The sequence below is a fragment of the Sebastes umbrosus genome, chromosome 14 (genome assembly GCF_015220745.1).
Source record: "Sebastes umbrosus isolate fSebUmb1 chromosome 14, fSebUmb1.pri, whole genome shotgun sequence".
NCBI lineage: Eukaryota > Metazoa > Chordata > Actinopteri > Perciformes > Sebastidae > Sebastes > Sebastes umbrosus.
Genome location: NC_051282.1, coordinates 25,409,676 through 25,432,651, shown reverse-complemented (window position 1 = coordinate 25,432,651; position 22,976 = coordinate 25,409,676). Strand labels below are relative to the sequence as shown.

The window sequence follows — 22,976 nt, the reverse complement described above, 5'->3', positions numbered from 1 at the left end:
ATAAATCACATCATCACTGTATCGGTTCATCTTCATCTTTTATTGTTGTATATGAAGTAAACTGTGTTCTATAATATCTCTGTTTCTTCACACGTCTACATTTTGTATACCACCAAACAAACATGTTTCCTAATAATCCAAACTGATTTAAAATAAATTAAGAATATCTTCATCTAGATGACCTGATGTAAAGTTAATGCAGAGTTTTCATTGGTTGTGATTTAGCTGTATTTAGTCAGATTACTGTCACAATCGCTGCAGCTAGAAGTGTAACAACCATCACTACCTGAGTACAGGAGGATTCAACATTTATCACATTTTGTGTATTTCAACTATTGTCTGTAAACTTTCTGTTACTTAAAGATATGTTAAAGTTATTCAAAGCTTGAATTACATGAAAATGTCAGATAGTATGGATGATGGTGGAGTGCATACTGGTGCATTACTTATTTCTTTATTTTTTCATCATTAAAGCATGTATGGAAGGTACAAATAAATATACTGAAATTGATTAATGTGGGAATTAATCCAATATGAGCATTTAAATGTTTGAAAACAAATTAGAGTGTTGATTGATGGCTCTTTTATCAGATGTTTCAGAGTCTCAAAAAGCAGAAGTAATAGTGAGGAGGTTTTTGTCACGGTGTAAATCACTGTGATACGTACTCAGTAACAGAGCTGTCCCATGTTTTACAGTAATACACTGCTGAGTCTCCCTCCTCCACATTGTTGATGATCAAACGATAATCTGATGTTGACTGATGATTAGACGTGAATTTGGGAGAGGAGAAACCAGAGCCATATGTTGGAGAACTGCTGCTGTGATGAAAGTACAGTACAAACTGAGGAACTCCTCCAGGAGTCTGTTTATACCAGCGAGTACCACTGTTAGTAACAGTCCCCAGGTTACAGTTCATGGTGGCTGTCTCTCCTTTCCTCACCGTCTCAACAGGAGGCTTCTGTGTCACCACCGTCACACCACTCACACCTGGAAACAACAAGTTGACACGGAGTCAAGAGAAACACACAAACTGATGAATCCAACATGAGGTCAAAGCTGCAGTAAGTCAGCCTCCTTACATGTTAGAGCAGTGATGAGAGTGCAGAGGATCCCCAGCATGTTGTCAGTGTGTGCTGAGAACGGCCTTGTAACCTGGAAAGTGAGCTCACTGCTGACAGATTAGAGGGTTTGGAGGATGAGGAGAGGAGGTGCTGGAGGAGCAATTTAATACAACACTGAAACTGAGAGGGACTGACAGGAGGAGGAGCTTTGCTTCAATCTGCATGGTTTCTCACATGTGTTGCTCTATTATCTTCTGTGGAGGGAAATGTCTTTAATTTATCCATTAAAGTCAGTGTAGTTGACAACTTTAATATACAAAATACCATGATGTCATTATGTCAAAGAAGCCTGCAGTTTATATGTATTTCTTAGTATTTTCAGTTCCTAATGAATGAGATTTATGTATGAAAGTTTTAATATATTTTGCATCATTTTGCAGGTTTTTCGTACGTCAACAACAGACATCTGCTGCAGGATATAAACTTTGGCGCTGCACACACACATAAGAAGTAAACTGTCATTGATTGAGCAGATGTTAATAATGAAACTATCAGTGTGTTTCCAGTCAGAGGCAGTTCCCTCTGATGTTACAGAGAGCTGACACTTGACCTCTTCATTTACATGCAGCTATAAATAAGGAGAGGAGGCCTGCAGGTGCATCCTGTGAAGGAAGAGAGGGAGGAGTAGAGAGGTGATGCTTCACTGACGGAGGATGAAAACTCAGTTTCAGTTGCTCATTTTATCTGATTTTTTTAACTTCTCAACTACTGCAAGCAACTAAAACCAGTTAAATTAATATTAATCACTTTGTGTTGTATTTTATTGCAAATTAACATTAATAATATATATATACACATTCAACTAAGAATTAAAAATAAACATGTCTGTTATCTTTGTGTCCTGGACTAACTGTAATTATCAGTGAGATGAACATCAGGAGAAGAATAAAATCTAGTGAAGTTAATGTAACATTATAAATGATGTTTTCATGAGTTCAAATAAATACAAACACTTTTTTGTTCACAGTTTTTTTTGTATTTTTATTGAATAATTCTTGAAAAAAGCATCATTTTGCAAAGCTGATACAACACCTCCACCTAACGGTCACAACATGTATTACAAGCATGCAGACACGTCTTTTCTACCATGTGAAGCTTGAGATGAGCAAACAGCACAAACAGTAAAGAAGCAGATGTTAAATGGTCATTGTGCTCCTCTACTATTGTTCAGTGGGACAGTCTGACTTCTTGATGTTTTTCTCTGAAGTCTGGGAGCCCAAAGACACTTTACATGTGTAAACCTGATCCGTGTTCCAGTCTGACGTCTGGACGGCCAGATAGCTGCTGATTTGGAAAGTCTGGTCTGGTTGCTGAACAGCGGTGCTGGTAGAGATCCCACTGCTCACTGGACTCCCACCAGACAACCAGCTCACATCTGCAAAAGGCACAGACTGACTGGACAGACAGACCAGAGAGGCTTTGTTGGACTGGAGCTCAGCACTGGACGGAGGGAAGACTGTCAGGACAGGAGGAGGGAAGCTGGAGCCTGAAAATACATGGAGCACTTTCATCAGATAACTAGGAATCACATCATTAATACAAAGCAGGACAGTAACACATTAGTTCATTAGTTGTGTTGACAATTTAACAAACACGCTGAAGAATTAAAACATTTTAAATCAGCAAAAACATTTAGAAATCATCACCTAAACATGAGCAGTGTTCCTCTTTAAATCAACAACAATCTATCAACCACTAACTTAGAAATATTTTGATTAATTCAGTAGAATATTTATGTTGGAAACTGTCATAAAGTCACCTTCTGTGTTATAACAAAGTCGTATTTAAACTCTCATATGATTATTTAAAGTATTGTGATAAATGAAAGTATATCTAGTAGTAGTTTAGTGTTGTCTACAACACAAAAAATCTAATTTCAAACAGCCACAATAATATTCAGGTAAAATCTGAATTATCCATAAACTTTAGAAGATTAATAAACCAACATTACAAGAACAGTTTGGTATTGATATGACAATGTAAAATACTCTTGACTATTTAACATGGAGTTTTATAATGTTAAAATAAACAAGAAAATTCTTCTAAATGTTGTCCAACTGGTAAAATCCTCAGCCGCTAAAAAACTTTGAGTATTTGTCAAAAACATTTAAAATATTGTGATCAGTAGCAGATATTTCCCTTGTCTTCAAACACACAGCCTGGTATCAAAGCAGATCTTAAAAAGTCAATCTATTATTCACCAAACAACATGTTGAATATTCTAAACAATTAGCAACAGATACATTGATTATTTTCTCTTAATATGTATCAAAAACATAAAATCCATCCTGTTTTATGATCAGTTAAAAAGTACTTACTTGTCACAGTCAGCTTGGTGCCTGGTCCGAATACCACAGTGATTCAGTTTGTATACATGGCCGTACAAAAACCTCCTGACTCTCACTAATGAGGGGAGTGGAACTGAAACATCCTGTTGAGACCAACTTTCACTGTCAACGTCTCGTTCACTTCATCAGTCTGTTTTCATTACAAAACACTGCTGGACTTGTTTCAAACACTCTCGTCTCTTTAGACGACTTCATTTAATGTCCTTCAATGATTTTTCCATTTCTCTGATTTGTATTATTTGATTTTGTTCAGAATTCATAGAAGCTGTAGTGAATTTCTCACTGAGGTTTTTGTCACAGTGTGAATCACTGTGATACGTACTCCTTAGCAGAGTTATCCCATGCTACAAAGTAATAGACAGCAGAATCTCCTGCCTCTGTCTGCTTTATGATTAACTGATAATCTATGTTTGATAAGAATTTAGAGTCAAATCGGTGTGAAGAGAATCCTGATCCAAAGCTGAGTGATTTGTCCCCATAGTAAAATTTGAGAACATACTGAGGAGCTTCACCAGGAACCTGTTTATACCAACTGATAGTCTCACTATCATATCTCTGGATGTTGCCGTTGAGAACAGCCTGTTGTCCTGTAGAAACTGTGTGGACAGCAGGCGTCTGAGTCACCACTTTCACTGCATCAACATCTGTCAACACACAGAGAAAAAGACGTGAGTGAAAGGTTTCTGTGTGTAAATCTGGTCTATAAAAGGAAAGAGAAGAAGATCTTACATGTTAGAGCAGTGATGAGAGTGCAGAGGATCCCCAGCATGTTGTCAGTGTGTGGTGTAAACGTCCCTCACTGTCCAGCTGAGAGGTGAGCAGGGTTGGAGTGAGAGGAGAAGAGAGACTGAAGCTTATAAAGACACTGAGGAGAGGAAACATGGAGGAGAGGAAACATGGAGGAGGAGGAGGAGGAGGAGGAGGAGGAGGAGGAGGAGGAGTTCAACACTTTACTCAGTTTTCACTCATAATTCAACATCATGTATGTGGGTTTCAGATTAAATATTTCCTATTAATCAGCATATATTTGATCATTTTTATTCCTCATAAAAATGTATCTGAAAAATGTATTTGATAGCCGTTGATGATTTTTGGCCTGAGATTAATCTACAATTGTTATATCAGATTCAAATCTGGAATTAATTTCTATTTTTCCATATTATTATTAATCACATAAACCACAGGATTAACACCTGGTCGTTGTTTCATAAGTTTGTGTTATAAAGTTTTAACTAAGTTGTATATTTTATAGGTAAACAGCATTATAGAGTGTTAAAGTTTACTTCTCACCTCAGTGTTTTTATTCTTCTAAATATTCTTCATTAATCCAAATTGCTCTGACTAAACTATTAAAAACTATTAAAAAATGTCTTTATCCCCGCAGCAACCACTAGCTTTTTTTTAATGCTCGTTTCGGTGTCTGCATAATTATGATTTTATTATTATTATTATTATTTTATATATATTTTATATGTGTGTGTGTACATATATAGATTTTGTTATTATTATTTATTATTATTTTCTTTTATCTATTTATTTGTTTTTCCTTCTTTGTGATTGCTTAATGTAATTCCATGTTTTACTTGTCAAATTGTCCATGTGTACCACACTATCTCAATCACAAAGAGGATTGGAGGGGTTAGGAAATATGGGTCTAGCATAACATTGTTGCAAAATATGTAAAATACTAGTCCCGTTATAGTTGTACTGTTGTACTATACCTTTTGTGCCTATAAAAATTCAACATAAAAATGTCTTTATCTACATGACCTACATTTTCTTGTGTTTTAGCTGCACATTAATGAACTTTTTTGACATCTAAATGATTTTTATGGCGTTCCTACATACATTTTAAAGGTATATCTTAAATTGCGCTTTGAAAACATGTTTAATTAATGAAAAATAAATATAAGCAAAGCACCAGTAAATGCACTCCACCGTCATTCCTGATATCTGAGTCTGACATATAGAACAGACTTTAAATGCTGCTGTGTGTTGCCATTTAAGATGTTGTAGTCATAGAAAGTTTACAGAAGCTGTTCTGAATACAAAATTGGAAAGATACTTTTGAGATACACAGATGAAGATGAAGTAAATCTGACATTAATCATATTTCATGAAGCAGACACAGAGTGTTGTTTGATGGCTCTATTATCAGATGTTTCAGAGTCTCAAAAAGCAGAAGTAATAGTGAGGAGGTTTTTGTCACAGTGTAAATCACTGTGATACGTTCTCATTAACAGAGCCGTCCCATGTCTGACAGTAATAGACTGCTGAGTCTCCCTCCTCCACATTGTTGATGGTCAAACGATAATCTGATGTTGACTGATGAGTGGATGTGAACTTTGGAGAGGAGAAACCAGAGCCATAATATACAGAGCTATAACTGTGATGAAACCTCAGTATATACTGAGGAACTCCTCCAGGAGTCTGTCTATACCAGTAAGCAGCACTGCCAGTAACAGTCCCCAGGTTACAGTCCATGGTGGCTGTCTCTCCTTTCGTCACCGCCACAACAGGAGGCTTCTGTGTCACCACCGTCACACCACTCACACCTGGAAACAACAAGATGACACGGAGTCAAGAGAAACACACAGACTGATGAATCCAACATGAGGTCAAAGCTGCAGTAAGTCAGCCTCCTTACATGTTAGAGCAGTGATGAGAGTGCAGAGGGTTCCCAGCATGTTGTCAGTGTGTGCTGAGAACGGCCTTGTAACCTGGAAAGTGAGCTCACTGCTGACAGATTAGAGGGTTTGGAGGATGAGGAGAGGAGGTGCTGGAGGAGCAATTTAATACAACACTGAAACTGAGAGGGACTGACAGGAGGAGGAGCTTTGCTTCAATCTGCATAGTTTCTCACATGTTTTGCTCTATTATCTTCTGTGGAGGGAAACGTCTTTAATTTATCCATTAAAGTCAGTGTAGTTGACAACTTTAATTTACAAAATACGATGAAGTCATGATGTCTAAAAACCTGCAATTTATTTTGATTTCTTAGTATTTTTGGTGCCTAATGAATGAGATTTATGTATGAATGTTTTCATATATTTTGCATCATTTTGCAGGTTCTTCGTACGTCAACAACAGACATCTGCTGCAGGATATAAACTTTGGCTCTGCACACACACATAAGAAGTAAACAGTCATTGATTGAGCAGATGTTAATAATGAAACTATCAGTGTGTTTCCAGTCAGACAGTTCCCTCTGATGTTACAGAGAGCTGACACTTGACCTCTTCATTTACATGCAGCTATAAATAAGGAGAGGAGGCCTGCAGGTGCATCCTGGGAAGGAAGAGAGGGAGGAGTAGAGAGGTGATGCTTCACTGATGGAGGATGAAAACTCAGTTTCAGTTGCTCATTTTATCTGATTTTTCTAACGTCTCAACTACTGCAAGCAACTAAAACCAGTTAAATTAATATTAATCACTCTGTGTTGTATTTTATTGCAAATTAACATTAATAATATATATATACACATTCAACTAAGAATTAAAAATAAACATGTCTGTTATCTTTGTGTCCTGGACTAACTGTAATTATCAGTGAGATGAACATCAGGAGAAGAATAAAATCTAGTGAAGTTAATGTAACTTTATAAATTATGTTTTCATGAGTACAAATAAATACAAACACTTTTTTGTTCACAGTTTTTTTTGTATTTTTATTGAATAATTCTTGAAAAAAGCATCATTTAGCAAAGCTGATACAACACCTCCACCTAACGGTCACAACATGTATTACAAGCATGCAGACACGTCTTTTCTACCATGTGAAGCTTATGATGAGCAAACAGCACAAACAGTAAAGAAGCAGATGTTAAATGGTCATTGTGCTCCTCTACTGTTGTTCAGTGGGACAGTCTGACTTCTTGATGTTTTTCTCTGAAGTCTGGGAGCCCAAAGACACTTTACATGTGTAAACCTGATCCGTGTTCCAGTCTGACGTCTGGACGGCCAGATAGCTGCTGATTTGGAAAGTCTGGTCTGGTTGCTGAACAGCGGTGCTGGTAGAGATCCCACTGCTCACTGGACTCCCACCAGACAACCAGCTCACATCTGCAAAAGGCCCAGACTGACTGGACAGACAGACCAGAGAGGCTTTGTTGGACTGGAGCTCAGCACTGGACGGAGGGAAGACTGTCAGGACAGGAGGAGGGAAGCTGGAGCCTGAAAATACATGGAGCACTTTCATCAGATAACTAGGAATCACATCATTAATACAAAGCAGGACAGTAACACATTAGTTCATTAGTTGTGTCGACAATTTAACAAACACACTGAAGAATTAAAACATTTTAAATCAGCAAAAATATTTAGAGATCATCACCTAAATATGAGCAGTGTTCCTCTTTAAAACATCAACAATCTATCAATCACTAACTTAGAAATATTTTGATTAATTCAGTAGAATATTTATGTTGGAAACTGTCATAAAGTCACTTTCTGTGTTATAAAAAAGTGGTATTTAAACTCTTATATGATTATTTAAAGCATTGTGATAAATTAAAGTATATCTGTAGTAGTAGTTTAGTGGTGTCTATAACACAAAAAATCTCATTTCAAACAGCCACAATAATATTCAGGTAAAATCTGAATTATGCATAAACTTTAGAAGATTAGTAAACCAACATTACAAGAACAGTTTGGTATTGATATGACAATGTAAAATACTCTTGACTATTTAACATGGAGTTTTATAATGTTAAAATAAACAAGAAAAATATTGTAAATGTTGTCCAACTGTTAAAAATCCTTATCCACTAAAAAACTTTTGAGTATTTGTCAAAAATATTTAAAATATTGTGATCAGTAGCAGATCTTTCCTTTGTCTTCAAACACACAGCCTGGTATCAAAGCAGATGTTAAAAAGTCAATCTATTATTCACCAAACAACATGTTGAATATTTTAAACAACTAGCAACAGATACATTGATTATTTTCTCTTAATATGTATCAGAAACATAAAATCCATCCTGTTTTATGATCACTTAAAAAGTACTTACTTGTCACAGTCAGCTTGGTGCCTGGTCCGAATACCACAGTGATTCAGTTTGTATACATGGCCGTACAAAAACCTCCTGACTCTCACTAATGAGGGGAGTGGAACTGAAACATCCTGTTGAGACCAACTTTCACTGTCAACGTCTCGTTCACTTCATCAGTCTACTTTCATTACAAAACACTGCTGGACTTGTTTCAAACTCTCTTGTCTCTTTAGACGACTTTGTTCAATATATGTCCTGGTTTTGATCAGATTTACTGATTTGATTCATTTTATTTTGCTCAAAATTCATAGAAGCTGTGGTGAGTTTCTCACTGAGGTTTTTGTCACAGTGTGAATCACTGTGATACAGCTGCAGAGGCAGAGCTATCCCATGTGTCACAGTAATAGACAGCAGAGTCTCCTGCCTCTGTCCGCTTTATGATGAACTGATAATCTATGTTTGATGTGGATTTAGAGTTGAATCGGTCTGAAGAGAATCCTGATCCAAAGCTGGGTGAACTTTGACTATGGTGAAATCTGAGAACATACTGAGGAGCTTCACCAGGAATCTGTTTATACCAACTGACATAATTACTATCATCTCTCTGGATGTTGCAGTTGAGAACAGCCTGTTGTCCTGTTGAAACTGTGTGGACAGCAGGCGTCTGAGTCACCACTATCACTGCATCAACATCTGTCAACACACAGAGAAAAAGACGTGAGTGAAAGGTTTCTGTGTGGAAATCTGGGCTGTAAAAGGAAAGAGAAGAAGATCTTACATGTTAGAGCAGTGATGAGAGTGCAGAGGGTCCCCAGCATGTTGTCAGTGTGTGGTGTAAACGTCCCTCACTGTCCAGCTGAGAGGTGAGCAGGGTTGGAGTGAGAGGAGAAGAGAGACTGAAGCTTATAAAGACACTGAGGAGAGGAGACGTGGAGGAGGAGGAGGAGGAGGAGGAGAATGAGGATCAGGAGGAGGAGGAGGAGTGTCAACACTTGACTCAGTTTTCACTCATAATTCAACATCATGTATGTGGGTTTCACATTAAATCATTTCTTCTTAATCAGCATATATTTGGTAATTTGTATTCCTTATAAAAATGTATCTGAAAAATGTATTTGATTGCCGTTGATGATTTTTGGCCTGAGATGAATCTGCAATTGTTATATCAGATTTAAATCTGGAATTAATTTCTATTTTTCCATGTTATTATTAATCACATAAACCACAGGATTAACACATGGTCATTGTTTTATAAGTTTGTGTTATAAAGTTTTAACTAAGTTGTATATTTTATAGGTAAACAGAACTATAGAGTGTAAAAGTTTACTTCTCACCTCAGTGTTTTTATTCTTCTAAATATTCCTCATTAATCCAAATTACTCTGACTAAAACTATTAAAAACTATTCAAAAATGTCTTTATCCCCCACAGCAACCACTAGCTTTTTTTTAATGCTTGTTTTGGTGTCTGCATTATAATGATTTTATTGTTATTATTATTATTTTAAATATATATGTATGTGTGTGTGTGGGTGTGTATATATATATATTGATTTTTTTTATTATTATTTATTATTATTTTCTTTTCTCTATTTATTTGTTTTTCCTTCTTTGTGATTGCTTAATGTAATTCCATGTTTAAGTTGTCAAATTGTCCATGTGTACCACACTATCTCAATCACAAAGAGGATAGGAGGGGTTAGGAAATATGGGTTTAGCATAACATTGTTGAAAATGAGTAAAATACCAGTCCCGTTATATTTGTACTGTTGTACTATACCTTTTGTGCCAATACAAATTTGAACATAAAAATGTTTTTATCTACATGTCCTATATTATCTTGTGTTTTAGCTGCACATTAATGAACTTTTTTGACATCTAAATGCTTTTATTGGATTCCTACATACATTTTAAAGCTATATCTTAAATTGCGCTTTGCAAACATGTTTAATTAATGAAAAATAAATTTAAGCAAAGCACCAGTAAATATACTCAACAGTCATTCCTGATATCTGAGTCTGACGTATAAAACAAACTTTAAATGCTGCTGTGTGTTGCCATATAACATGTTTTAGACATCGAAGGTTTACAGAAGCTGTTCTGAATACCCCAAATGTGATGAATACTTTTGAGATACACAGATGTAGATGAAATAAATCTGACAGTAATCTAACGGCATTAATCATTTTTCATGAAGCAGATACAGAGTGTTGTTTGATGGCTCTATTATCAGATGTGTCAGAGTCTCAAAAAGCAGAAGTAATAGTGAGGAGGTTTTTGTCACAGTGTAAATCACTGTGATACGTGCTCATTAACAGAGCTGTCCCATGTCTGACAGTAATAGATTGCTGAGTCTCCCTCTTCCACATTGTTGATGATCAAACGATAATCTGATGTTGACTGATGATTAGACGTGAATTTGGGAGAGGAGAAACCAGAGCCATATGTTGGAGAACTGCTGCTGTGATGAAAGTACAGTACAAACTGAGGAACTCCTCCAGGAGTCTGTTTATACCAGCGAGCAGCACTGCCAGTAACAGTCCCCAGGTTACAGTCCATGGTGGCTGTCTCTCCTTTCCTAACCGTCAAAACAGGAGGCTTCTGTGTCACCACCGTCACACCACTCACACCTGGAAACAACAAGATGACACAAAGTCAAGAGAAACACACAGACTGATGAATCCAACATGAGGTCAAAGCTGCAGTAAGTCAGCCTCCTTACATGTTAGAGCAGTGATGAGAGTGCAGAGGGTCCCCAGCATGTTGTCAGTGTGTGGTGTAAACGTCCCTCACTGTCCAGCTGAGAGGTGAGCAGGGTTGGAGTGAGAGGAGAAGAGAGACTGAAGCTTATAAAGACACTGAGGAGAGGAGACGTGGAGGAGGAGGAGGAGGAGGAGGAGGAGTTTTCACCCACAGGTAAACTAAATAGTGTTTGTGGTTTCACATTGTGTCATTGAATCATTTCACATTAATAATATCATATTTCATAATGAGCAGTTGGTGTTTGTAAGTCTGCTGATGTCCTTTGCGTGAGTATTATTGACTCCAGTCAGACTGATTTCCTGATTAAATCTCCATTTTAATTAATCTTCAAATAATCCAATAAATCACATCATCACTGTATCGGTTCATCTTCATTTTTTATTGTTGTATATGAAGTAAACAGTGTTCTATAATATCTCTGTGTCTTCACACGTCTACATTTAGTATACCACCAAACAAACATGTTTCCTAATAATCCAAACTGATTTAAACTAAATTAAGAATATCTTCATCTAGATGACCTGATGTAAAGTTAATGCAGAGTTTTCATTGGTTGTGCTTTAGCTGTATGTAGTCAGATTACTGTCACAATCGCTGCAGCTAGAAGTGTAACAACCATCACTACCTGAGTACAGGAGGATTCAACATTTATCACATTTTGTGTATTTCAACTAGTGTCTGTAAACTTTCTGTTACTTAAAGATATATTAAAGTTATTCAAAGCTTGAATTACATGAAAATGTCAGATAGTATGGATGATGGTGGAGTGCATACTGGTGCATTACTTATTTCTTTATTTTGTCATTATTAAAGCATGTATGGAAGGTACAAATAAATATACTTTCATCCATTAATGTGGGAATTAATCCAATAAGAGCATTTAAATGTTTGAAAACAAATTAGAGTGTTGTTTGATGGCTCTATTATCAGATGTTTCAGAGTCTCAAAAAGCAGAAGTAATAGTGAGGAGGTTTTTGTCACAGTGTAAATCACTGTGATACGTACTCATCAACAGAGGTGTCCCATGTTTTACAGTAATAGACTGCTGAGTCTCCCTCCTCCACATTGTTGATGGTCAAACGATAATCTGATGTTGACTGATGAGTGGATGTGAACTTTGGAGAGGAGAAACCAGAGCCATATCTCACAGAGCTCCAACCGTGATAAAACCACAGTACAATCTGAGGAACTCCTCCAGGAGTCTGTTTATACCACCAAGCATTATGATTAGTAACAGTCCCCAGGTTACAGTCCATGGTGGCTGTCTCTCCTTTCGTCACCGCCACAACAGGAGGCTTCTGTGTCACCACCGTCACACCACTCACACCTGGAAACAACAAGATGACACGGAGTCAAGAGAAACACACAGACTGATGAATCCAACATGAGGTCAAAGCTGCAGTAAGTCATTCTCCTTACATGTTAGAGCAGTGATGAGAGTGCAGAGGGTCCCCAGCATGTTGTCAGTGTGTGATGAGAACGGCCTTGTAACCTGGAAAGTGAGCTCACTGCTGACAGATTAGAGGGTTTGGAGGATGAGGAGAGGAGGTGCTGGAGGAGCAATTTAATACAACACTGAAACTGAGAGGGACTGACAGGAGGAGGAGCTTTGCTTCAATCTGCATAGTTTCTCACATGTGTTGTTCAGTTATCTTCTGTGGAGGGAAATGTCTTCAATTCATCCATTAAAGTCAGTGTAGATGACAACTTTTATTTACAAGATACTATGAAGTCATGATGTCTAAAAACCTGCAATTTATTTTTTTATTTCTTAGTATTTTGGGTTCCTAATGAATGAGATTTATGTATGAAATCTTTAATATATTTTGCATAATTTCGCAGGTTTTTCGTACGTCAACAACAGACATCTGCTGCAGGATATAAACTTTGGCTCTGCACACACACATAAGAAGTAAACAGTCATTGATTGAGCAGATGTTAATAATGAAACTATCAGTGTGTTTCCAGTCAGAGACAGTTCCCTCTGATGTTACAGAGAGCTGACACTTGACCTCTTCATTTACATGCAGCTATAAATAAGGAGAGGAGGCCTGCAGGTGCATCCTGTGAAGGAAGAGAGGAAGGAGTAGAGAGGTGATGCTTCACTGACGGAGGATGAAAACTCAGTTTCAGTTGCTCATTTTATCAGATTTTTCCAACGTCTTAACTACTGCAAGCAACTAAAACCAGTTAAATTAATATTAATCTCTGTGGTGATTTTATTGCAAATTAATTTCTAATAACAACGAAACTTTCTGAATTTAAATATACACATTCAAGTTCGAATTAAGAAGAAACATGTCTGTTATCTTTGTGTCCTGGACTAACTGTAATTATCAGTGAGATGAACATCAGGAGAAGAATAAAATCTAGTGAAGTTAATGTAACATTATAAATTATGTTTTCATTAGTACAAATAAATACAAACACTTTTGTTCACAGTTTTTTTTTTGTATTTTTATTGAATAATTCTTGAAAAAAGCATCATTTTGCAAAGCTGATACAACACCTCCACCTAACGGTCACAACATGTATTACAAGCATGCAGACAAGTCTTTTCTACCATGTGAAGCTTGTGATGAGCAAACAGCACAAACAGTAAAGAAGCAGATGTTAAATGGTCATTGTGCTCCTCTACTATTGTTCAGTGGGACAGTCTGACTTCTTGATGTTTTTCTCTGAAGTCTGGGAGCCCAAAGACACTTTACATGTGTAAACCTGATCCGTGTTCCAGTCTGACGTCTGGACGGCCAGATAGCTGCTGATTTGGAAAGTCTGGTCTGGTTGCTGAACAGCGGTGCTGGTAGAGATCCCACTGCTCACTGGACTCCCACCAGACAACCAGCTCACATCTGCAAAAGGCACAGACTGACTGGACAGACAGACCAGAGAGGCTTTGTTGGACTGGAGCTCAGCACTGGACGGAGGGAAGACTGTCAGGACAGGAGGAGAGAAGCTGGAGCCTGAAAATACATGGAGCACTTTCATCAGATAACTAGGAATCACATCATTAATACAAAGCAGGACAGTAACACATTAGTTTATTAGTTGTGTTGACAATTTAACAAACACGCTGAAGAATTAAAACATTTTAAATCAGCAGAAACATTTAGAAATCATCACCTAAATATGAGCAGTGTTCCTCTTTAAATCATCAACAATCTATCAATCACTAACTCAGAAATATTTGTATTAATTCAGTAGAATATTTATGTTGGAAACTGTCATAAAGTCACTTTCTGTGTCATAAAAAAAGTGGTATTTAAACTCTCATATGATTATTTAAAGCATTGTGATAAATTAAAGTATATCTGTAGTAGTAGTTTAGTGGTGTCTATAACACAAAAAATCTAATTTCAAACAGCCACAATAATATTCAGGTAAAATCTGAATTATCCATAAACTTTAGAAGATTAGTAAACCAATATTACAAGTACAGTTTGGTATTGATATCATAATGTAAAATACTCTTGACTAATTAACATGGAGTTTTATGATGTTAAAATAAACAAGAAAAATCTTGTAAATGTTGTCCAACAGTTAAAAATCCTCAGCTGCTAAAAAACTTTTGAGTATTTGTAAAAAATATTTAAAATATTGTGATCAGTAGCAGATCTTTCCTTTGCCTTCAAACACACAGCCTGGTATCAAAGCAAATGTTAAAAAGTCAATCTATTATTCACCAAACAACATGTTGAATATTTTAAACAATTAGCAACAGATACATTGATTATTTTCTCTTAATATGTATCAGAAAAATAAAATCCATCCTGTTTTATGATCAGTTAAAAAGTACTTACTTGTCACAGTCAGCTTGGTGCCTGGTCCGAATACCACAGTGATTCAGTTTGTATACATGGCCGTACAAAAACCTCCTGACTCTCACTAATGAGGGGAGTGGAACTGAAACATCCTGTTGAGACCAACTTTCACTGTCAACGTCTCATTCACTTCATCAGTCTGCTTTCATTACAAAACACTGCTGGACTTGTTTCATACACTTTTGACTCTTTTGACGACTTTGTTCAATATCCGTCCTTGTTTTGATCAGATTTACTGATTTGATTCATTTTATTTTGCTCAAAATTCATAAAAGCTGCAGTGAGTTTCTCACTGAGGTTTTTGTCACAGTGTGAATCACTGTGATACAGCTGCATAGGGAGAGCTATCCCATGTCTGACAGTAATAGACAGCAGAGTCTCCTGCCTCTGTCTGCTTTATGATGAACTGATAATCTATGTTTGATGAGGATTTAGAGTTGAATCGGTCTGAAGAGAATCCTGATCCAAAGCTGGGTGAACTGAGACTATGGTAAAAATAGAGAACAAACTGAGGAGCTTCACCAGGAACCTGTTTATACCAACTGACATAAGCATAATCTGTCTGGATGTTGCAGTTGAGAACAGCCTGTTGTCCTGTAGAAACTGTGTGGACAGCAGGCGTCTGAGTCACCACTTTCACTGCATCAACATCTGTCAACACGCAGAGAAAAAGACATGAGTGAAAGGTTTCTGTGTGGAAATCTGGGCTGTAAAAGGAAAGAGAAGAAGATCTTACATGTTAGAGCAGTGATGAGAGAGCAGAGGATCCCCAGCATGTTGTCAGTGTGTGGTGTAAACGTCCCTCACTGTCCAGCTGAGAGGTGAGCAGGGTTGGAGTGAGAGGAGAAGAGAGACTGAAGCTAATAAAGACACTGAGGAGAGGAGACGTGGAGGAGGAGGAGGAGGAGGAGAATTAGGATCAGGAGGAGGAGGAGGAGGAGGAGGAGGAGGAGGAGGAGGAGGAGTGTCAACACTTGACTCTATTTTCACTCATAATTCAACATCATGCATGCAGTTTCACATTAAATAATTTCTTATTAATCAGCATATATTTGGCAATTTCTATTCCTCATAAAAATGTATCTGAAAAATTTATTTGATTGCCGTTGATGATTTTGGCCTGAGATTAATCTACAATTGTTATATCAGATTCAAATCTGGAATTAATTTCTATTTTTCCATATTATTATTAATCACGTAAACCACAGGATTAACACATAGTCGTTGTTTTATAAGTTTGTGTTATAAAGTTTTAACTAAGTTGTATATTTTATAGGTAAACAGAACTATAGAGTGTAAAAGTTTACTTCTTACCTCAGTGTTTTTAATTCTTCTAAATATTCCTCATTAATCCAAATTGCTCTGACTAAAACTATTAAAAACTATTCAAAAATGTCTTTGTTCCCCGCAGCAACCACTGGCTTTTTTTTAATGCTTGTTTCGGTGTCTGCATTATTATTATTTTATTGTTATTATTATTATTTTAAATATAATATATGTGTGTGTGTGTTATATATATTGATTTTTTTATTATTATTTATTATTATTTTCTTTTACCTATTTATTTGTTTTTTCCTTTCTTTGTGATTAATGTAATTCCATGTTTAAGTTGTCAAATCTTCCATGTGTACCGCACTATATCAATCACAAAGAGGATTGGAGGGGTTAGGAAATATGGGGTAGCATAACATTATTGCAAATTTGTAAAATACCAGTCCCATTATAGATGTACTGTTGTACTACACCTTTTGTGCCAATATAAATTTGAACATAAAAATATCTTTATCTACATGACCTATGGGGGTTAATGTAGCATTTTATTTTCTTGTGTTTTAGCTGCACATTAATGAACTTTTTTGACATCTAAATGCTTTTATTGGATTCCTACATACATTTTAAAGCTATATCTTAAATTGCGCTTTGCAAACATGTTTAATTAATGAAAAATAAGTGTAAGCAAAGCACCAGTAAATATACTCGACAGTCATTCCTGATATCTGAGTCTGACGTATAAAACAGACTTTAAATGCTGCTGTGTGTTGCCATTTAACATGTTGTAGTGATAGAACGTTTACAGAAGCTGTTCTGAATACCCCAAATGTGATAAATACTTTTGAGATACACAGATGAAGATGAAGTAAATCTGATAGTAATCTAAGTGCATTAATCATTTTTCATGAAGCAGACAGAGAGTGTTGTTTGATGGCTCTATTATCAGATGTGTCAGAGTCTCAAAAAGCAGAAGTAATAGTGAGGAGGTTTTTGTCACAGTGTAAATCACTGTGATACGTGCTCACTAACAGAGCTGTCCCATGTCTGACAGTAATAGACTGCTGAGTCTCCCTCCTCCACATTGTTGATGATCAAACGATAATCTGATGTTGACTGATGAGTGGATGTGAACTTTGGAGAGGAGAAACCAGAGCCATATGTCACAGAGCTCCAATCGTGACGAAAGCTCAGTACAAACTGAGGAACTCCTCCAGGAGTCTGTTTATACCAGCGAGCAGCACTGCCAGTAACAGTCCCCAGGTTACAGTCCATGGTGGCTGTCTCTCCTTTCCTCACCGCCACAACTGGTTCTTCTGTGTCACCACCGTCACACCACTCACACCTGGAAACAACAAGATGACACGGAGTCAAGAGAAACACACAGACTGATGAATCCAACATGAGGTCAAAGCTGCAGTAAATCAGCCTCCTTACATGTTAGAGCAGTGATGAGAGTGCAGAGGGTCCCCAGCATGTTGTCAGTGTGTGATGAGAACGGCCTTGTAACCTGGAAAGTGAGCTCACTGCTGACAGATTAGAGGGTTTGGAGGATGAGGAGAGGAGGTGCTGGAGGAGCAATTTAATACAACACTGAAACTGAGAGGGACTGACAGGAGGAGGAGCTTTGCTTCAATCTGCATAGTTTCTCACATGTTTTGCTCTATTATCTTCTGTGGAGGGAAACGTCTTTAATTTATCCATTAAAGTCAGTGTAGTTGACAACTTTAATTTACAAAATACGATGAAGTCATGATGTCTAAAAACCTGCAATTAATTTTGATTTCTTAGTATTTTTGGTGCCTAATAAATGAGATTTATGTATGAAAGTTTTAATATATTTTGCATCATTTTGCAGGTTTTTCGTACGTCAACAACAGACATCTGCTGCAGGATATAAACTTTGGCTCTGCACACACACATAAGAAGTAAACAGTCATTGATTGAGCAGATGTTAATAATGAAACTATCAGTGTGTTTCCAGTCAGAGACAGTTCCCGCTGACGTTACAGAGAGCTGACACTTGACCTCTTCATTTACATGCAGCTATAAATACGGAGAGGAGGCCTGCAGGTGCATCCTGGGAAGGAAGAGAGGGAGGAGTAGAGAGGTGATGCTTCACTGACGGAGGATGAAAACTCAGTTTCAGTTGCTCATTTTATCAGATTTTTCTAACGTCTCAAATACTGCAAGCAACTAAAACCAGTTAAATTAATATTAATCTCTCTGTGTTGTATTTTATTGCAAATTAACTTCTAATAACAACGTAGCTTTCTGAATTTAAATATACACATTCAACTAAGAATTAAAAGAGATATGTCTGTTATCTTTGTGTCCTGGACTAACTGTAATTATCAGTATGATGAACATCAAGAGAAGAATAAAATCTAGTGAAGTTAATGTAACTTTATAAATTATGTTTTCATGAGTACAAATAAATACAAACACTTTTTCCTTCACAGTTTTTTTTGTATTTTTATTGAATAATTCTTGAAAGAAGCATCATTTTGCAAAGCTGATACAACACCTCCACCTAACGGTCACAACATGTATTACAAGCATGCAGACACGTCTTTTACACCATGTGAAGCTTGTGATGAGCAAACAGCACAAACAGTAAAGAAGCAGATGTTAAATGGTCATTGTGCTCCTCTACTATTGTTCAGTGGGACAGTCTGACTTCTTGATGTTTTTCTCTGAAGTCTGGGAGCCCAAAGACACTTTACATGTGTAAACCTGATCCGTGTTCCAGTCTGACGTCTGGACGGCCAGATAGCTGCTGATTTGGAAAGTGTGGTCTGGTTGCTGAACAGCGGTGCTGGTAGAGATCCCACTGCTCACTGGACTCCCACCAGACAACCAGCTCACATCTGCAAAAGGCCCAGACTGACTGGACAGACAGACCAGAGAGGCTTTGTTGGACTGGAGCTCAGCACTGGACGGAGGGAAGACTGTCAGGACAGGAGGAGAGAAGCTGGAGCCTGAAAATACATGAAGCACTTTCATCAGATAACTAGGAATCACATCATTAATACAAAGCAGGACAGTAACACATTAGTTCATTAGTTGTGTTGACAATTTAACAAACACGCTGAAGAATTAAAGCATTTTAAATCAGCAGAAACATTTAGAAATCATCACCTAAATATGAGCAGTGTTCCTCTTTAAATCATCAACAATCTATCAATCACTAACTTAGAAATATTTTGATTAATTCAGTAGAATATATATGTTGGAAACTGTCATAAAGTCATTTTCTGTGTTATAAAATAGTGGTATTTAAACTCTTATATGATTATTTAAAGCATTGTGATAAATTAAAGTATATCTGTAGTAGTAGTTTAGTGGTGTCTATAACACAAAAAATCTCATTTCAAACAGCCACAATAATATTCAGGTAAAATCTGAATTATGCATAAACTTTAGAAGATTAGTAAACCAACATTACAGGTACAGTTTGGTATTGATATGAAAATGTAAAATACTCTTGACTAATTAACATGGAGTTTTATAATGTTAAAATAAACAAGAAAAATCTTGTAAATGTTGTCCAACTGGTAAAAATCCTCAGCCGCTAAAACACTTTTGAGTATTTGTAAAAAATATTTAAAATATTGTGATCAGTAGCAGATCTTTCCTTTGCCTTCAAACACACAGCCTGGTATCAAAGCAGATGTTAAAAAGTCAATCTATTATTCACCAAACAACATGTTGAATATTTTAAACAATTAGCAACAGATGCATTGATTATTTTCTCTTAATATGTATCAGAAACATAAAATCCATCCTGTTTTATGATCAGTTAAAAAGTACTTACTTGTCACAGTCAGCTTGGTGCCTGGTCCGAATACCACAGTGATTCAGTTTGTATACATGGCCGTACAAAAACCTCCTGACTCTCACTAATGAGGGGAGTGGAACTGAAACATCCTGTTGAGACCAACTTTCACTGTCAACGTCTCATTCACTTCATCAGTCTGCTTTCATTTCAAAACACTGCTGGACTTGTATCAAACACTCTTGGCTCTTTAGACGACTTTGTTCAATATATGTCCTTGTTTTGATCAGATTTACTGATTTAATTCATTTTAATTTGCTCAAAATTCATAGAAGCTGCATTGAGTTTCTCACTGAGGTTTTTGTCACAGTGTGAATCACTGTGATACGAGCTCATCAGCAGATGTATCCCCTGTGTAACAGTAATAGACAGCAGAGTCTCCTGCCTCTGTCCGCTTTATGATGAACTGATAATCTATGTTTGATGAGGATTTAGAGTTGAATCGGTCTGAAGAAAATCCTGATCCAAAGTCGGGTGAACTTTTACTATGGTGAAATCTGAGAACATACTGAGGAGCTTCACCAGGAACCTGTTTATACCAATAGACATACTGGCTATCATCTCTCTGGATGTTGCAGTTGAGAACAGCCTGTTGTCCTGTAGAAACTGTGTGGACAGCAGGCGTCTGAGTCAGCACTATCACTGCATCAACATCTGTCAACACACAGAGAAAGAGACGTGAGTGAAAGGTTTCTGTGTGGAAATCTGGGCTGTAAAAGGAAAGAGAAGAAGATCTTACATGTTAGAGCAGTGATGAGAGTGCAGAGGATCCCCAGCATGTTGTCAGTGTGTGGTGTAAACGTCCCTCACTGTCCAGCTGAGAGGTGAGCAGGGTTGGAGTGAGAGGAGAAGAGAGACTGAAGCTAATAAAGACACTGAGGAGAGGAGACGCGGAGGAGGAGGAGGAGGAGGAGGAGTTTTCACCCACAGATAAACTAAATAGTGTTTGTGGTTTCACATTGTGTCATTGAATCATTTTACATTAATAATATCATATTTCATAATGAGCAGTTGGTGTTTGTAAGTCTGCTGATGTCCTTTGCGTGAGTATTATTGCCTCCAGTCAGACTGATTTCCTGATTAAATCTCCATTTTAATTCATCTTCAAATAATCCAATAAGTCACATCATCACTGTATCGGTTCATCTTCATCTTTTATTGCTGAATGTGAAGTAAACTGTGTTCTATAATATCTGTGTCTTCACACGTCTACACTTTTTATACCACCAAACAAACATGTTTCCTAATAATCCAAACTGATTTAACATAAATTAAGAATATCTTCATCTAGATGACCTGATGTAAAGTTAATGCAGAGTTTTCATTGGTTGTGCTTTAGCTGTATGTAGTCAGATTACTGTCACAATCGCTGCAGCTAGAAGTGTAACAACCATCACTACCTGAGTACAGGAGGATTCAACATTTATCACATTTTGTGTATTTCAACTAGTGTCTGTAAACTTTCTGTTACTTAAAGATATGTTAAAGTTATTCAAAGCTTGAATTACATGAAAATGTCAGATAGTATGGATGATGGTGGAGTACTGGTGCATTACTTATTTCTTATTTTTTGATCATTAAAGCATGTATTTAAGAAATAAATAAATATACTGTCATTGATTAATGTGGGAATTAATCCAATAAGAGCATTTAAATGTTTGAAAACAAATAAGAGTGTTGTTTGATGGCTCTATTATCAGATGTTTCAGAGTCTCAAAAAGCAGAAGTAATAGTGAGGAGGTTTTTGTCACAGTGTAAATCACTGTGATACGTACTCATCAACAGAGGTGTCCCATGTTTTACAGTAATAGACTGCTGAGTCTCCCTCCTCCACATTGTTGATGATCAAACGATAATCTGATGTTGACTGATGAGTGGATGTGAACTTTGGAGAGGAGAAACCAGAGCCATATTCTACAGAGCTCCAACTGCTATGAAAGCTCAGTACATACTGAGGAACTCCTCCAGGAGTCTGTCTATACCACCAAGCCTGATAGTTAGTAACAGTCCCCAGGTTACAGTCCATGGTGGATGTCTCTCCTTTCCTCACCGTCACAACAGGAGGCTTCTGTGTCACCACCGTCACACCACTCACACCTGGAAACAACAAGTTGACACGGAGTCAAGAGAAACACACAAACTGATGAATCCAACATGAGGTCAAAGCTGCAGTAAGTCAGCCTCCTTACATGTTAGAGCAGTGATGAGAGTGCAGAGGATCCCCAGCATGTTGTCAGTGTGTGCTGAGAACGGCCTTGTAACCTGGAAAGTGAGCTCACTGCTGACAGATTAGAGGGTTTGGAGGATGAGGAGAGGAGGTGCTGGAGGAGCAATTTAATATAACACTGAAACTGAGAGGGACTGACAGGAGGAGGAGCTTTGCCTCAATCTGCATGTTTCTCACATGTGTTGCTCTATTATCTTCTGTGGAGGGAAATGTCTTTAATTTATCCATTAAAGTCAGTGTAGTTGACAACTTTAATTTACAAAATACCATGATGTCATTATGTCAAAGAAGCCTGTAATTTATATGCATTTCTTAGTATTTTGGGTTCCTAATGAATGAGATTTATGTATGAAAGTTTTTTAATATATTTTGTATCATTTTGCAGGTTTTTCGTACGTCAACAACAGACATCTGCTGCAGGATATAAACTTTGGCTCTGCACACACACATAAGAAGTAAACAGTCATTGATTGAGCAGATGTTAATAATGAAACTATCAGTGTGTTTCCAGTCAGAGGCAGTTCCCTCTGATGTTACAGAGAGCTGACACTTGACCTCTTCATTTACATGCAGCTATAAATAAGGAGAGGAGGCCTGCAG

General features: G+C 37.0%; 3 protein-coding genes, 1 pseudogene and 2 gene segments (V, D, J or C); all 6 read right to left on the bottom strand.

Annotated features, from left to right (window-relative positions):
* Positions 1–650: 650 nt before the first annotated feature.
* LOC119501319 lies at positions 651–1,385 on the bottom strand. The segment is given in 2 exon segments: positions 651–988; positions 1,081–1,385. Coding segments are annotated over 2 exon segments (378 nt in total).
* A 697-nt stretch (positions 1,386–2,082) lies between these two features.
* LOC119502394 (immunoglobulin lambda-1 light chain-like) lies at positions 2,083–4,340 on the bottom strand. The gene is made up of 4 exons (XM_037793356.1): positions 4,200–4,340; positions 3,789–4,114; positions 3,441–3,474; positions 2,083–2,608 (listed from the first exon to the last, which is right to left on the bottom strand). Exons 1-4 carry the CDS (start codon positions 4,237–4,239, stop codon positions 2,283–2,285), a joined length of 726 nt encoding a protein of 241 aa, XP_037649284.1. The 5' UTR covers positions 4,240–4,340; the 3' UTR covers positions 2,083–2,282.
* A 1,278-nt stretch (positions 4,341–5,618) lies between these two features.
* On the bottom strand, positions 5,619–6,321 carry LOC119502404. The segment is given in 2 exon segments: positions 5,619–6,025; positions 6,118–6,321. Coding segments are annotated over 2 exon segments (378 nt in total).
* Positions 6,322–7,110: 789 nt separating this feature from the next.
* Positions 7,111–20,969, bottom strand: LOC119502392 (immunoglobulin lambda-1 light chain-like). Of its 4 annotated transcripts, none has more exons than XM_037793352.1 (4): positions 20,889–20,969; positions 12,223–12,548; positions 8,479–8,512; positions 7,111–7,642 (listed from the first exon to the last, which is right to left on the bottom strand). In XM_037793352.1, the coding sequence occupies exons 1-4, from the start codon at positions 20,926–20,928 to the stop codon at positions 7,314–7,316; spliced, it is 729 nt and encodes a 242-aa protein (XP_037649280.1). In that variant the 5' UTR covers positions 20,929–20,969; the 3' UTR covers positions 7,111–7,313. The 4 variants fall into 4 exon arrangements, 3 of the variants coding, with proteins under 3 accessions (XP_037649280.1, XP_037649279.1, XP_037649277.1); XM_037793351.1 differs by lacking the exon at positions 20,889–20,969 and adding an exon at positions 12,641–12,797; XM_037793349.1 differs by lacking the exons at positions 12,223–12,548; positions 20,889–20,969 and adding exons at positions 8,828–9,153; positions 9,239–9,293.
* On the bottom strand, positions 13,652–17,803 carry LOC119502395 (annotated as a pseudogene).
* On the bottom strand, positions 18,767–22,468 carry LOC119502398 (immunoglobulin lambda-1 light chain-like). Its single transcript, XM_037793361.1, has 4 exons — positions 22,339–22,468; positions 21,921–22,246; positions 20,129–20,162; positions 18,767–19,292 (listed from the first exon to the last, which is right to left on the bottom strand). Exons 1-4 carry the CDS (start codon positions 22,376–22,378, stop codon positions 18,967–18,969), a joined length of 726 nt encoding a protein of 241 aa, XP_037649289.1. The 5' UTR covers positions 22,379–22,468; the 3' UTR covers positions 18,767–18,966.
* Positions 22,469–22,976: the final 508 nt, after the last annotated feature.